General features: G+C 40.8%; 1 protein-coding gene across 1 annotated transcript in view; it reads right to left on the minus strand.

Annotated features, from left to right (window-relative positions):
• Nucleotides 1-1,701: 1,701 nt before the first annotated feature.
• LOC141345021 (epidermal growth factor receptor-like) overlaps nucleotides 1,702-13,362 on the minus strand; it is a 42,409-nt gene continuing 30,748 nt past the window's right edge. Inside the window, exons 14-18 of the mRNA XM_073849917.1 lie at nucleotides 8,316-8,406; nucleotides 7,941-8,098; nucleotides 7,756-7,800; nucleotides 3,931-4,072; nucleotides 1,702-3,647 (exon numbers count right to left, since the gene is read on the minus strand). Coding sequence (XP_073706018.1) covers nucleotides 3,582-3,647; nucleotides 3,931-4,072; nucleotides 7,756-7,800; nucleotides 7,941-8,098; nucleotides 8,316-8,406 — 502 coding nt within the window. The 3' untranslated portion in view covers nucleotides 1,702-3,581. The remainder of the gene's footprint in view (nucleotides 3,648-3,930; nucleotides 4,073-7,755; nucleotides 7,801-7,940; nucleotides 8,099-8,315; nucleotides 8,407-13,362) is intronic.

The raw sequence follows: 13,362 nt of genomic DNA on the forward strand, positions 1-13,362 counted from the left end.
AAGCAAATTTGAATGTTATTCTTAGTATGTAGAATATATTCTTAGCAGAAAGTGGACAGGAATTCCATTCAATTCCTAGCCTATTGTGTAATTGTGTACTGGGTAAACATGCGTTCTATTCTATTCTGTTCCATATAGCCATTTGATATACTGAACAAAATAGAATAGCATGCCTATTATTATTAGATTAGACTTAACCAGAATAGACAAGAATGCTATTCTATAAAAAGTAAACAGAAATACCATTCTATTTTGCAATTTTTAGTAGTAAGCAAAATTCTATTCTATTCTATTCTATTCTATTCTATTCCAATTTCTTCCTGTGTACTGCTGGACAGAAATGCTATCTGAAGTATACCTTTAAACATGCTTCATACTTAATCATACACTGTTATGCAATTTAATTCACAAGCTCTTAACAGTGCAGACCACTCAGCATGAGTGAGAGAGAGAGAGATCAGCAACAATCAGAGATATTGCTCCTTCCTCCGGTCCAAATCCATTCACTCAGGGATGACAATCGTACGCCTCCGACTGGCCATGCGACGATCAATAGGGGTGATAGGGAAAGTAAGACCTCGATTCACTCAGTGCTACTCAAACGCAGACTCTTGCGATAATGTGAAGCACATAAAGATTATGTAAGTTGCTTAACAACTCTCCCCCAAACTCCTTTGGGCTGGAATGGGCGCAAATGTGATGTTTAGTGCTGCTGGCAGAGCTGGTTGACATTGAGGGAATTTGTCACCCGCCCGGTCTTGTATGGCTGGGAGGCGAGAGTTGTAGAGGGCGTTGTGCCAATGGATCAGCTCACGGTGGACATGGTACTGTCATGATAATATTGATGCTCTTTTGGAGCCGACCATATTGATGAAACTATCTTTTACAAAATGACAATAGCGCCAGTGGGACAGAACCATCTGAATGCTAAATAAGTGGTCTTCGAAAGAGAGAGATTGTGTGTGTGTGTGTGTGTGTGTGTGTGTGTGTGTGTGTGTGTGTGCGTGAGATGAGTAATGACTGCTCGGAGGGGGGAACATCTGATCCTGAACTAGGAATAGACTAGAGAGCGCAAGGTTCAAGGATTCAGCGTTGAAATCAAGATTGGGCTCCCAGGGCTTTAATTACGCACGTCTTTCGCATACAGGTGCAAATGTGCTTAGCTTAATGCTAAGTCGGAAATGACACCTCATGGCTCTGGCTCTATATGTGATTAATAGGGAGTAAGGGGTTGTTGCTATGTGCTATTGACCACTGAGCTAGTGTAAACCGTCATATGTCTTAATAATGGCTTGGATAAGAGGGTGTGGGTTTTGTGGATGATAGAAGTAGACATATAAGTACATAACCTTAATCAATTTAAACAAAGATTTAAATGCATTTGAGTCTGTCATGATGTCATGAAGGGAGTAAAGCAGGCGGTGATCATTAGTACTGCAGCTGGCTAATCATTTGTGCTATGGATATGATTAACTTGACACACACTTATTGCAGTTCTAGACTTTTTTTTCTGGCAGAAGTTTTTTTTAAGAGCCGCAGAAGTAAAATGAACAGCATGAGTAGGATTTGACAATGTACGGTAGAATATTAAGGCATAAAATGGCATGATTTATAATTCAGATACAGCTTCACACAAAACAAAACAAAATATCTTATATAATGGAATTTCAGCCTTTATACCATTAAAAGGGATAAATCGAGTTTATCATTTATTATATTTATTTAAAACCTAAATATTACTGTCTTATTTGTTTTGATTTTTAGAAGGCACATTAACTTCTTTCACATTTACAACTTTGTGTTTGCTGCATAACAACGTAGGTCGATAATTGCAATAATTTGACAATAAAGAGCTGAAAAAATGTGGAAAAGTCATTCTCTGTCACAAGGGGGCGCTTTAAGAGCGCTGAAATATTAAGGTTTCCCTATTAACGGCTGTATATACAAATCAGCATTAACGCTGTTTATCAGGCAATAAATGAAAATGACAACGACATGTTTCTGAGGACAGTCGGTTCCCTTCAGATACATTCATATAAAGAGATCAGTGCCGCGTTTTGACTTTGAAATCTACAGCATGCATATTTATTCATGCCATCATTGCCTTTTGAAGTTTAATCCAGCCCTATCGCGTTTCTCGTCTTTCCGTCCCCAACTGTACGACCTCCTAAATTATAATTAAGTATTTTCTTATACTATTTAACATATTTCAAACTTTTTATGGCCTTAAATATGATACAACTAAATTAAGGAGTTTTTAGGACCTACAGGTGCCCTCTGACAGAAGGGCACTTTTGGCATCTGAGCAAAAGGGGCGGGTGCTCGAGCAATTCGACTAGGTATACGTCATCCGCGCTAAAATATCAAGGTGAAAGTCATCATATCTTGCGTAGTTTAGACCCAGCTCCCAACCCAACTTTGAGAATAGATTAACGGCGATATTTTTTTTATCGCCCGATAAGAGTCTCACGTTAACGCAGCACGTTAACGCCGATAACGGCCCACCACTAGTTTAAATTATACAAATGCATTTACAGAATCACCACCAAACATTTTAGCTAATTAAATTGTTGGAAGCTCGATGATTACAATTACACTGTAAAATAGATTAAAAACAATATTTCATAGCTATGTTATTTTTGCTTCACACTACAGTAGGGAAATTTCAATACTTCTTTTCTAATTTCTACCCTTGAAAGAGATATTTTGAATTTGGACTACAGTAACATTACACATTTAAATCGCTAATTGTCAGCAAATCGTACTGCACTTATAAAATTTTATTTTGATGAAAACGGCAGCAGAGCTTTTATTTTGATGGAAAACTCCAGCATCAGTGAAAACAGGTTTACTAAAATGTATCTCACTACAAATCTAGTGAAATGCTGTAATCATCTGCCATGAAAATAAAGCGTAACTGGTGGGTTTGCAATCCCAAGTGTGCACTAAACTTACAGCAAATGCAATAAACACATGCATTCACTGTGAACTGAGTCACTCTAAGGCGGAAAACAAGAGATCACGAGCAGATCGCTTGAACAAAGTGCACGCTTCGCTTTGAAACACTGCGAAAACAGACTTGATAATGGCCCAAAACACAACATTAAAGACCTTTTATGTTAGAATAAGAAGTTTAAATATATTTTTAAAAATACCCTTTTTGATAATATCAATAATATCACAATAATATCGAGACATCCCTATTGATAATATCATTACATCCCTATTATACACCTATGAACCATTACATTTTGACCACCTATCTAATAACCTGTAGGACCAAAACAGTGGCCACGCAATGAGGCATTGATTCGGTGAGTTGGCAGTAGTTCTACTGGGATACCTGGTACTATAATGTCAACAGCAGGTCCTCCAATTGCAAGTCCTGTACATTGCTTTTCAATTGGGTTCATGTCATGTGAATTTGGAGGACATCGCATGAACAGAAATTCACCATCATGTTCCTCAAAACACTCCTTGGCAATTCTGGCAGTATTATCCTGTTGATAACGGCCACCACCAGCAAGGAACACAGTTCTGAAAGCTCCAGACCCAAGCACTTTAATCTTCTTAAACTCTGTCTATTTGAGAATGTGCAGCAAGGCCTGGTCGGGGGCTTCGCCGCTGGGGGTCAGAGGCTCCACTAGCTGTAGAGACAAATAGAGTCAGGAAAGCTGCCCTAAACACACAAACACACATCCTGTCTCTGAATAAGCATGGGATGACACAGATCTGTCTGTATTCACGGAAGCTATTGCCTCAATGACTGGTTTCCAGCACTGTTGACACTACAACAGTAAACTGACTTCACTACATTGATTTTACATGGTTTCATCAAGCTCTTCAAATTATCTTCTTTTTCTTTAAAATATGTGTATAGTTGTTTAACAACAGAAATTCAGAATATTCAGATTATGGCTGTGTTTTGACCTCTCTTTCTTGCAGGAGTCGACGTAGGGTTCTCTTCCTCTTGATGTGCCGCCGACGCACTAGAACAGCAACTCCAAGACCCAGGATAACAAACGCCAGCAGACCTCCAACCACACCAGCGGCAATCTTGGGCAAACACGAACTACAGACAGACATTAAAGGAACATTAGTGAGTTGAACTTTCTGCATATAGTGGAAGATGGTCCTTTTTTGAGATATCATTACGTCTCAGAATTGAGATAGATGGAGGTTCTCCTCTTATTACTTATATTTATATAATTTATAGAGTTTTGACTTTAAATGACTGATTTTTTATTGATTTGAGAATTGTTGCTCTCCACAAAGATGGCCAAGGCTATTAGAGATTCAGTAACACCCTGAGTCACTACAGAACCCAAGATGGGTTCCCTTCGGAACAGGCCTTGCAAGTTGATCAACAAAGTTGAACACTCATTTTGTGCATCACGCGCAGAACCTGGCTTCAAAAAAACAAAAACAAAAAAAAAAACAGACGTATGAGTGCTGCCAGCATTGCTTTAAAGGATGCAGAAGTAGAAGGACAGCTTGTCAGTGCTCAGACCCACATTGCAACAAGTCGGTTTGCATAGATGTCGTCCCAGAAGGAAGCCTCATCTGAAGCTGGCTCACAAGTAAGCCCGCAAACAGTTTGCTGAAGACAACCTGTCCAATAGCATGAATTACTGGAACCATGTCCTGTGGTCTGTGGGGAGCTGCAGTTCAATGAGGGAAACATAGATTCCATTATGTACTGTGCATTCTGAAGCAGAACATGATGCCTTCCCTCCAGAAACTAGGCTGAACAGCAGTTTTCCAACATGATAACGATCCCAAACACACCACCAAGATGACAACTGCCTTGTTGAGGAAGCTGAAGGTGATGGGGTGGCCAAGTATGTCTCCAGAGCTAAACCCTATTAAGCACCTGTGTGTCATCCTTAGGCGTAAGGTGTAGAAGCACCATGTGTCTAAAGTCCAGCAGCTCCGTGAGGAGTGGAAGAGGATCCAGCAACAACCTGTGCAGCTCTGGTCAATCCCATGCCCAGGATAATTAAGGCAGTGCCAGATAACAATGGTGCTAACAATCGCTATAGTTTAGAAAATGGCAATAAATTATGCTAAGAATTCAAGAGTTTAACTGTGCCAGGACAAATTCATCTTGATAACGTCAAATAGCTTTGATAGAAAGGTATGCAACAAAACATGGTCAAGTCAAAGTGTCAAATCAAATTTTTGGTCCCAGATTTTACTGGTAGTCCGCTGTATGAAGAATTTCTGGGTATAATATGTCACATTTAACTTTATGTTGCTATCCTCACTTACATAAATTAACTGTAGTGTCCTGCACCCACTAGTAAAAACTATCAAAAATTATACAGCGGGGAAAATAAGTATTTGACACATCAGCATTTTTATCAGTAAGGGTATTTCTAAGTGGGCTATTGACACAAAATTTTCACCAAATGTAGCCATCAAGGCAAATATTGAATTCACACAAAGAAAACAGAACATTTAAGTATACAAGTTGAGTCATAATAAATAAAGTGAAATCACACAGGGAATAAGTATTGAACACACTTTATTTAATACTTTGTAGAAAAGCCTTTGTTGGTGATTACAGCTTCTAGACGCCTCTTGTATGGAGAGACCAGTCATCTGCATTGCTCAGGAGTGATTCTGGCCCATTCTTCTACACAAACGGCCTTTATGAACTTTGATCTTCAGTTCATTCAAGCAACTTGATTTTCTTTCTTTGAAACCACTTCATTGTTTCCTTGGCCTTGTGTTTGGGATCATTATCTTGCTGAAATGTCCATCCTCTTTTCATTTTCAGCTTTCTGGTAGATGGCAGCAGATTTTTATCCAGAATGTCCTGGTACATTTCTCCATTCATCCTTCCTTCAATAATATGAAGTCTGCCAGTACCCCTTGCTGAAAAGCAGCCCCAAACCATGATGCTTCTACCCCCAAACTTAACTGTTGGAATGGTGTTCTTGGGGTGGTGAGCAGTGCCATTTCTTCTCCAAACATGGTGTGTAGAATGACTGCCAAAAAGTACAATTTTGCTTTCATCTGACCATACTATAGTCTCCCAATAATCCACAGGCTTCTCCAAATGCTGTTTCGCAAACTTTAACCGAGCCTCAACATGCTTTTTGTTCAGCAATGCTGTCTTGCGTGGTGAGCGTGCATGGATGCCATGGCAGTTCAGTGCATTGCTTATAGTTTTCTTTGAAACAACAGTACCTGCTGATGCAAAGTTCTGCCCGAGTGGTTCTTGGCTCTTGGAGAACTCTCCTGATTATTCTTTGGACGCCTCGGACAGGGATCTTACATGGAGCACCTGATCGTGGCCAGCTTATGGTGAACTGATGCTCTTTCCATTTCCGGATAATGGCCCCCACAGTGCTCACAGGAACATTCAGCATTCTGGAAATGCGCCTAAACCATTCCCATCAAAATGCTTGTCAACGATAAGATTACAAAGATCTTGAGAGAGTTCTTTGCTTTTACCCATCATGAAGTCTTTCCTGTGTGCCTTCTGGGTAATAAGAAGCCTTTATAGGCCATCAATTAGGACTAAAGCAGCTGATATCAATTAGTACTGATAGGGGGCAGAGTTTCTCTCTCAATACTGACAGATTTCAGGTGATCTCCTGGCTTTCTATGCCATTTTGTACATTGTTATCTTCATGTGTTCAATACTTATTTCCTGTGTCATTTCACTTTATTTATTATGAATCAACTTGTATACTTAAATGTTCTGATTTCTTTGTATGAATTCAATATTTGGCTTGATGGCTACATCTACAATTTTGTGTCAATAGCCCACTTAGAAATACCCTTACTGATAAAAATGCTGATGTGCCATACTTATTTTCCCCACTGTATCTGGTATCTGAATTTTTTTTTTTTTGATTTGACTGTAGAATTTAGATTTCGTTAGAGTTCTATTTAGAATTTAGATCATTTTTATTTATTTATTCATTTATTTATTTATCTATTTATTTAGGAAATACATTAGACCCTTGATGTTAGAGGACCCCCTCAGAATTTTAATGTAATATATTACTTATTAATTATTAAAAATGTTTTTTTTTAAATAATTTTTTATTAAACTATAATTATATTTAATTATTTCATAAATTATATGTAAATTTCAAACATTTTCATTAATTAACAAAACTTATAAAGCCAATTAAGAGAAATTTATGTTTTGCTATTTTAGCACCACTTAGGCCTATATATGATTTATAGACTTGTATATTGCAATTTATATTCAGATCTCTTTGATGTCTGTTTTGTTATTTGAAGTGCCTGTAATTAATCAACAAAACTGCTAAGATGCACACATTTACACAGAACTTTAGATTTACATTTAGTGTATTAGATTACTTGCTTTTTAATTGTATTATTATTAAATAGAGATTATTATATTTTATTATAAGACAGACTGTCAAATAGATAGATTGGGATTTTAGTCATCTTACATTTCATGATTGTCAGTTTTCTGATATAAAAACTAAATCAGTAAATGATTTATACTTATATCTCTAATCCCTTAATATAATATAATAATATTGAATGGTGCATCATTGTCTGGTCCAAGCTAAAATCATTTTTATATATTGTTACAATTCAGCAGAAAAGCACAATGTTCTCAAGAAGCATATCTTCATTTATTTCTCACCATATGCACAATTTGCATTTATTTCTAGATAAAGTTCTCTACTGAACTGTGACGAAGGCTTGAGTATTTGGTATCATTTTCTAAAAATATTTTCTAATTTGCAGCCTCTTTAATACCTTTCCAACAGATTCCAACAGTCTTTTAGATCAGGTCCAGTACATCTGCAAAGCAAAACATCAAATCCATCAATCACAACTAGTACACATTACAATCCCTGATGAACCTTGTTAAATTACACAAATGACCGTTTCATGTCATTACATTCAGATGAAAGCATCATTATATAAGATGTCTCTCTCACCCCTGGATGCAGTTCTCATGACAGGGCTGGCACACTCGCATCGCGTCAGCATATTTCCAAATGAGTATGTATTTCTCTCCTGGTATGCCTTGTGGGCAGCGTGTTACACAGTGTGGCCCATCTTTGTAGTTTGCACAAACTGTACATTTGTCGGGTCCCTGGACAAAAGTTGGCAATTAGATGGCAACAAGCAACTTTTCTACAGTCTTCAAGTGATGTGAATTTAATGATGTGTCTCCAGGACACAACTGGGACAGAAAACATCGGTTTGAGAGACTGGTGTGCTGCCATGAGCTTTTTTTTTTTACAAATAAGAATAAACACTGTTTACTGACAGCAGAAGATGTGGTACTATATGACCAATTTGATACTTACAGGGCCGGTGCAGGTCAGGGTTTCATGCATGAGCAGACATTCAGGGTCGCATTCAGCACACGTTTTATTGACCTCATATTCACGTGGCTCACTGTATAGACAGAAATCCTTTCTGGTCAATATAGTCGAAATCTTTGAATAAAATTATATTTGTAGCAATAGCCAACACCACATTGTATGGGTCAAAATTATATTTTTTTAATGTCAAAAATCATTAAGATATTAAGTAAAGATCATGTTCCGTAAAGAGATATTTTGTAGAGATATTAGACATAGAGATATTAAATTTCCTACCGTAAATATATCAAAACTTAATTTTTAATTAGTAATATGCATTGCTGAGAACTTAATTTAAACAACTTTAAAGGTGATTTTCTCAATATTTTTTTACACCCTCAGATTCCAGTTATTTAAATAGTTGTGTCTCGTCCAAATATAAAAAAAAATACCCTTATTTTTGGTTTTGTGGTCCAGGGCCACATATTACTTGCATATTGGCTGTTTATTAGTACTTAAAATTGCTAACTATTAAAGGAACACTCCACTTTTTTTTTGGAAATAGGCTCATTCTCCAACTCCCCCCGAGTTAATAAGTTGATTTTTACTGTTTTGAAATCCATTCAGCCGTTCTCCTGTTCTGGCGATATCACTTTTAGCATAGCTTAGCATAGATCATTGAATCCTATGAGACCAATAGCATCGCGTTCAAAAATGACCAACAAGTTTCGATATTTGTCCTTTTTAAAACTTGACTCTTCTGCAGTTATATCGTGTACTAAGACCGGCGGAAAATTTAAAGCTGCGATTTTCTAGGCCGATAACATTAGGAACTACACTCCCATTCCGGCGTAATAGTCAAGGAAGTTTGCTGCTGTAACATGGCCGAAGCAGGCGCATTAATATCACGCAGCACATCGCAGCACAACGTGACCAACTGCATGCACAGGGAGCGTTCCTCGTTGTAAGTACCCAGCTGGAAACAAATTTCAGGTGCTGCATGATATTACTGCGCCTGTTGCATCCATATTACAGCAGCAAACTTACTTTGAATATTACACCAGAATGGGAGTGTAGTTCCTAATCTTTTCGGCCTAAAAAATCGCATCTTTACATTTTCCACTGATCTTACTACACAATATAACTACAGAAGAGTCAAGTTTTAAATAGAACAAATATCGAAACTCATTGGCCATTTTTAAACACAATACTATTGGTCTCATAGGATTCAATGATCTATGCTAAGATATGCTAAAAGTGATATCGCCAGAACAGGAGAATGGCTGAATGGATTTAAAAACGGTAAAACTCAACTTATTAACTCAGGGGGAGTTGGAGAATGAGCCTATTTCCCAAAAAAGTGGAGGGTTCTTTTAATAAGCAGTTAACAGTTAGTTACTAGTAAGAATTGGTCCCCAAACTAAAGTGTGATAAAAAAAAATCACTTAAAGGGATATTCACTCAAAAATAGAGGCCGATATAGATTAATCGACCGATAGTTTTTAAAATGGCTACTGAATGGAAACCAAATAGTGCTCTACCATTTAAATAAAAAGTAGCCTACTGAACCATATCTACAGGGATGTGAAAAAGTGTTGGCCCCCTTCCTGATTTTGAATTATGGTTGAACCACTGATGTCACATGGAAATGGACTATTTTATTGATTTCTTTACTACCTTTCTAGGCCTACCTTTCTGTCTGTGGAGGGTCAGAGAGCACTTAGATTTCATCAAAAACATCTTCACCTGTGTTCCAAAGATGAATGAAGGTCTTACGGCTTTGGTACGATACAAGGGTGAGTAGAGAGAGGTCTTATCTAGCAAAATGATCAGTTCATTAAAAAAAAAAATTACACTTTATATACTTTTTAACCTTAAACTCTCATCTTTTCTAGCTCTGTGTGAACTGTGTATTCCGGTTCATGACAGTTAGGGTATGTCGAAAAACTCCCATCTCATTTTCTCCTCCTAGACAAAAAGAGCATTTGAGGTTAAAATGTATATTCATTTTAATTTTTTAGAAAATAACCAATCGTTTCGCTAGATAAGACCCTTCTTCCTCAGCTGGAATCATTTTGAGCCCTCTGAAGCTGCATTTATACAAAATTTTGGAAGTTCAAACTCGTGGGCACCATAGAAGTCCACTATATGGAGAAAAATCCTGAAATGTTTGCCTCAAAAAACAATTTCTTTACAAATGAAGAAAGAAAGACATGAACATCTTGGATGACAAGGGGGTGAGTAAATATCTGTAGATTTTTGTTTTGGAAGTGAACTTCTCCTTTAAATGAAGGACATGCAAAACGTCTCAGGTTACGTATGTAACCCTGGTTCCCTGAGGGAACGAGACACTGCGTCCTGAAACGCTGTGGGGAACGCCATTGGCGGGAAGTATAAAAGCACGTGCGTTTGAAGCTGGCGTCAGCTCATAGGAATGAAGCGAGCGCAGCAGGGATGCGGGAATTATGGTCCGAGACGCAGTGTCTCGTTCCCTCAGGGAACCAGGGTTACATACGTAACCTGAGACGTTCCCTTCCGGGAACTCAACACTGCGTCCTGAAACGCTGTGGGGAACGAGGTATCAACGCCCCCATAATTTCCGAAGCCCTGCCTAGTGTCTGCTAGGCCAAGGGTGGAAAAAGTTGTGTCTGGTGAAACTTGCCAGAGCACAGGAACAAACCTCAGCCTGGGGAACTTGCCAGGACATGAGTGGTAATACATCTCTGTCTGTGGAGCCCACCAGACAAGAGGGAGAGAAATTGTACCTCGGCCCTCGGGCACACGAGGTCAAGTAGTCCTTCGTCTGGTCTCGCAAGACCGAGAAGGAAACAGTGTCTAGAATACCTGATGAGACACTGTGGTAACTCCGCCTGGTGATCTTGCCAGGACGCGAGTGGTAATGCATCTCTGTCTGTGATCCACCACCAGACAAGAGGGATATATGAGCCTCGGCCCTCAGGCACTCGAGGAGAATTGGTAGTCCTTTGTCTGCATTACAGCCAGTACAAGAGGGACACAAGAAGTGCCTGGTGATCTTGCCAGGGCACTGGAATTCATCTCTGTCTGTGATCAACCACCAGACAAGAGGGATAAATGAGCCTCGGCCCTCAGGCACACAAGGAACAATGGTAGTCCTTTGTCTGCGTTATAGCCAGAACAAGAGGGACACAAGAAGTGCCTGGTGAACTTGCCAGGACACTGGAATACATCTCTGTCTGTGATCAACCACCAGACAAGAGGGATATATGAACCTCGGCCCTCAGGCACACGAGGAGAAGTGGTAGTCCTTTGTCTGCGTTACAGCCAGAACAAGAGGGACACAAGAAGTGCCTGGTGAACTTGCCAGGACACTGGAATACATCTCTGTCTGTGATCAGCCACCAGACAAGAGGGATATATGAACCTCGGCCCTCGGGCACGCGAGGAGAAGTGGTAGTCCTTTGTCTGCGTTACAGCCAGAACAAGAGGGACCCGAGAAGTGTCTGGTGATCTTGCCAGGACACTGGAATGACTCCGCCTGGGGAATTGCCAGGACGCGAGTGGTAATACATCTCTGTCTGTGATCAACCACCAGACAAGAGGGATAAATGAACCTCGGCCCTCAGGCACACGAGGAGAAATAGTAGTCCTTTGTCTGCATATAGCCAGAACAAGAGGGACACGAGAAGTGTCTGGTGATCTTGCCAGGACACTGGAATGACTCCGCCTGGGGAATTACCAGGACGCGAGTAGTAATACATCTCTGTCTGTGATAGACCACCAGACCAGAGGAATATGAGCCTCGGCCCTCAGGCACGCGAGGCGAGATAACACACCACTTGCCTGGGGAACTGCCAGGCCAAGAGGGTAGAAATCCATCTCCTGACTGGGGAACTGCCAGACCAGGAGGAAAGTAAACTACCTCAGTCAGGACACAGCCAGAACACTGAGGGATGAGGAGTGCCTGGTAAATAGGTGCCAGGACACGAGTAATACACCTTTGTCTGGGGAGATTGCCAGACCAAAGGGGTAAAACCTCTTTTCCTTAATAGAAGGAAAGCGCCTTTTAACCTCTGGGCCTAGCTTGCTAGGGCGAGAGGATGAATGAGCCAGGAGTGGCTCTGAGGTCAAGTTCCTAAAACCTGACGAACGTTAAAGGTGAGGACCAACCCGCCGCACTGCAGATGTCCTGGATAGGGACACCTGCCATCAGAGCTTTAGAGGCTGAGACGCCTCGAGTTGAGTGAGCCTTGACTCCCAACGGGGATGGGAGACCAGAGGACTCATAAGCAGTAGAGATGGCATCATGATCCACTTACTGATAGTAGGCTTGGAAGCCGGGCATCCCCTCTTAGGGGGGCCGTAACAAACCAAGGCCTCAGCCTGAGTGCACCGCGGAGGAAACGTGAGACCAGGGAGTTTTTGCCCACTGTGAGGCCGCCATGAAGAGCGTGGTAAGCCGATATAGCCGCCACATACACCTTCAGGGTGGAGTGAGCTAACCCTGCGGAAAGACGAGTTTGCAGGAACTCCAGCACTGTACCAATCGGGCAGTGGACTGGGTCTAAACGGCGTTCATGACACCATGAAGCAAACAAGTTCCACTTTAGGCCATAAAGTTTCCTCGTAGAGGGAGCTCTGGATTGAAGGATGGTCTCGACAACCTCGGTTGGGAGACCAGCTTCTATGAGTTGTGCCCCCTCAGGGGCCACACCCATAACTTCCACTTCTCTGGGTGGGGGTGGCAAATTGCGCCCCCAGCCTGGGAGAGAAGGTCCCTCCTGACAGGAATCTCCCATGGAGAGCCGTCGAGGAGGGCGATTATATCCGAGAACCATACTCGGGCCGGCCAGTACGGAGCTACTAGCAGCAGCCGTACTCCGTACCGGCACACTCTTTCCGGGAGCAGAGCGATCGGGGGAAAAGCGTACAGACGAAGCCTCGGCCACGTCTGTACCATGGCATCCAGTCCAAGAGGAGCTGGAGGGACTAGAGAGTACCAAAGGGGACTTTGCGATGTCTCCTGAGTCGCAAAGAGGTCCACTTGGGCTTGGCCGAACACTCTCCAGAT

This window comes from Garra rufa, chromosome 10 (assembly GCF_049309525.1).
Source record: "Garra rufa chromosome 10, GarRuf1.0, whole genome shotgun sequence".
In the NCBI taxonomy this organism is placed as follows: Eukaryota; Metazoa; Chordata; class Actinopteri; order Cypriniformes; family Cyprinidae; genus Garra; species Garra rufa.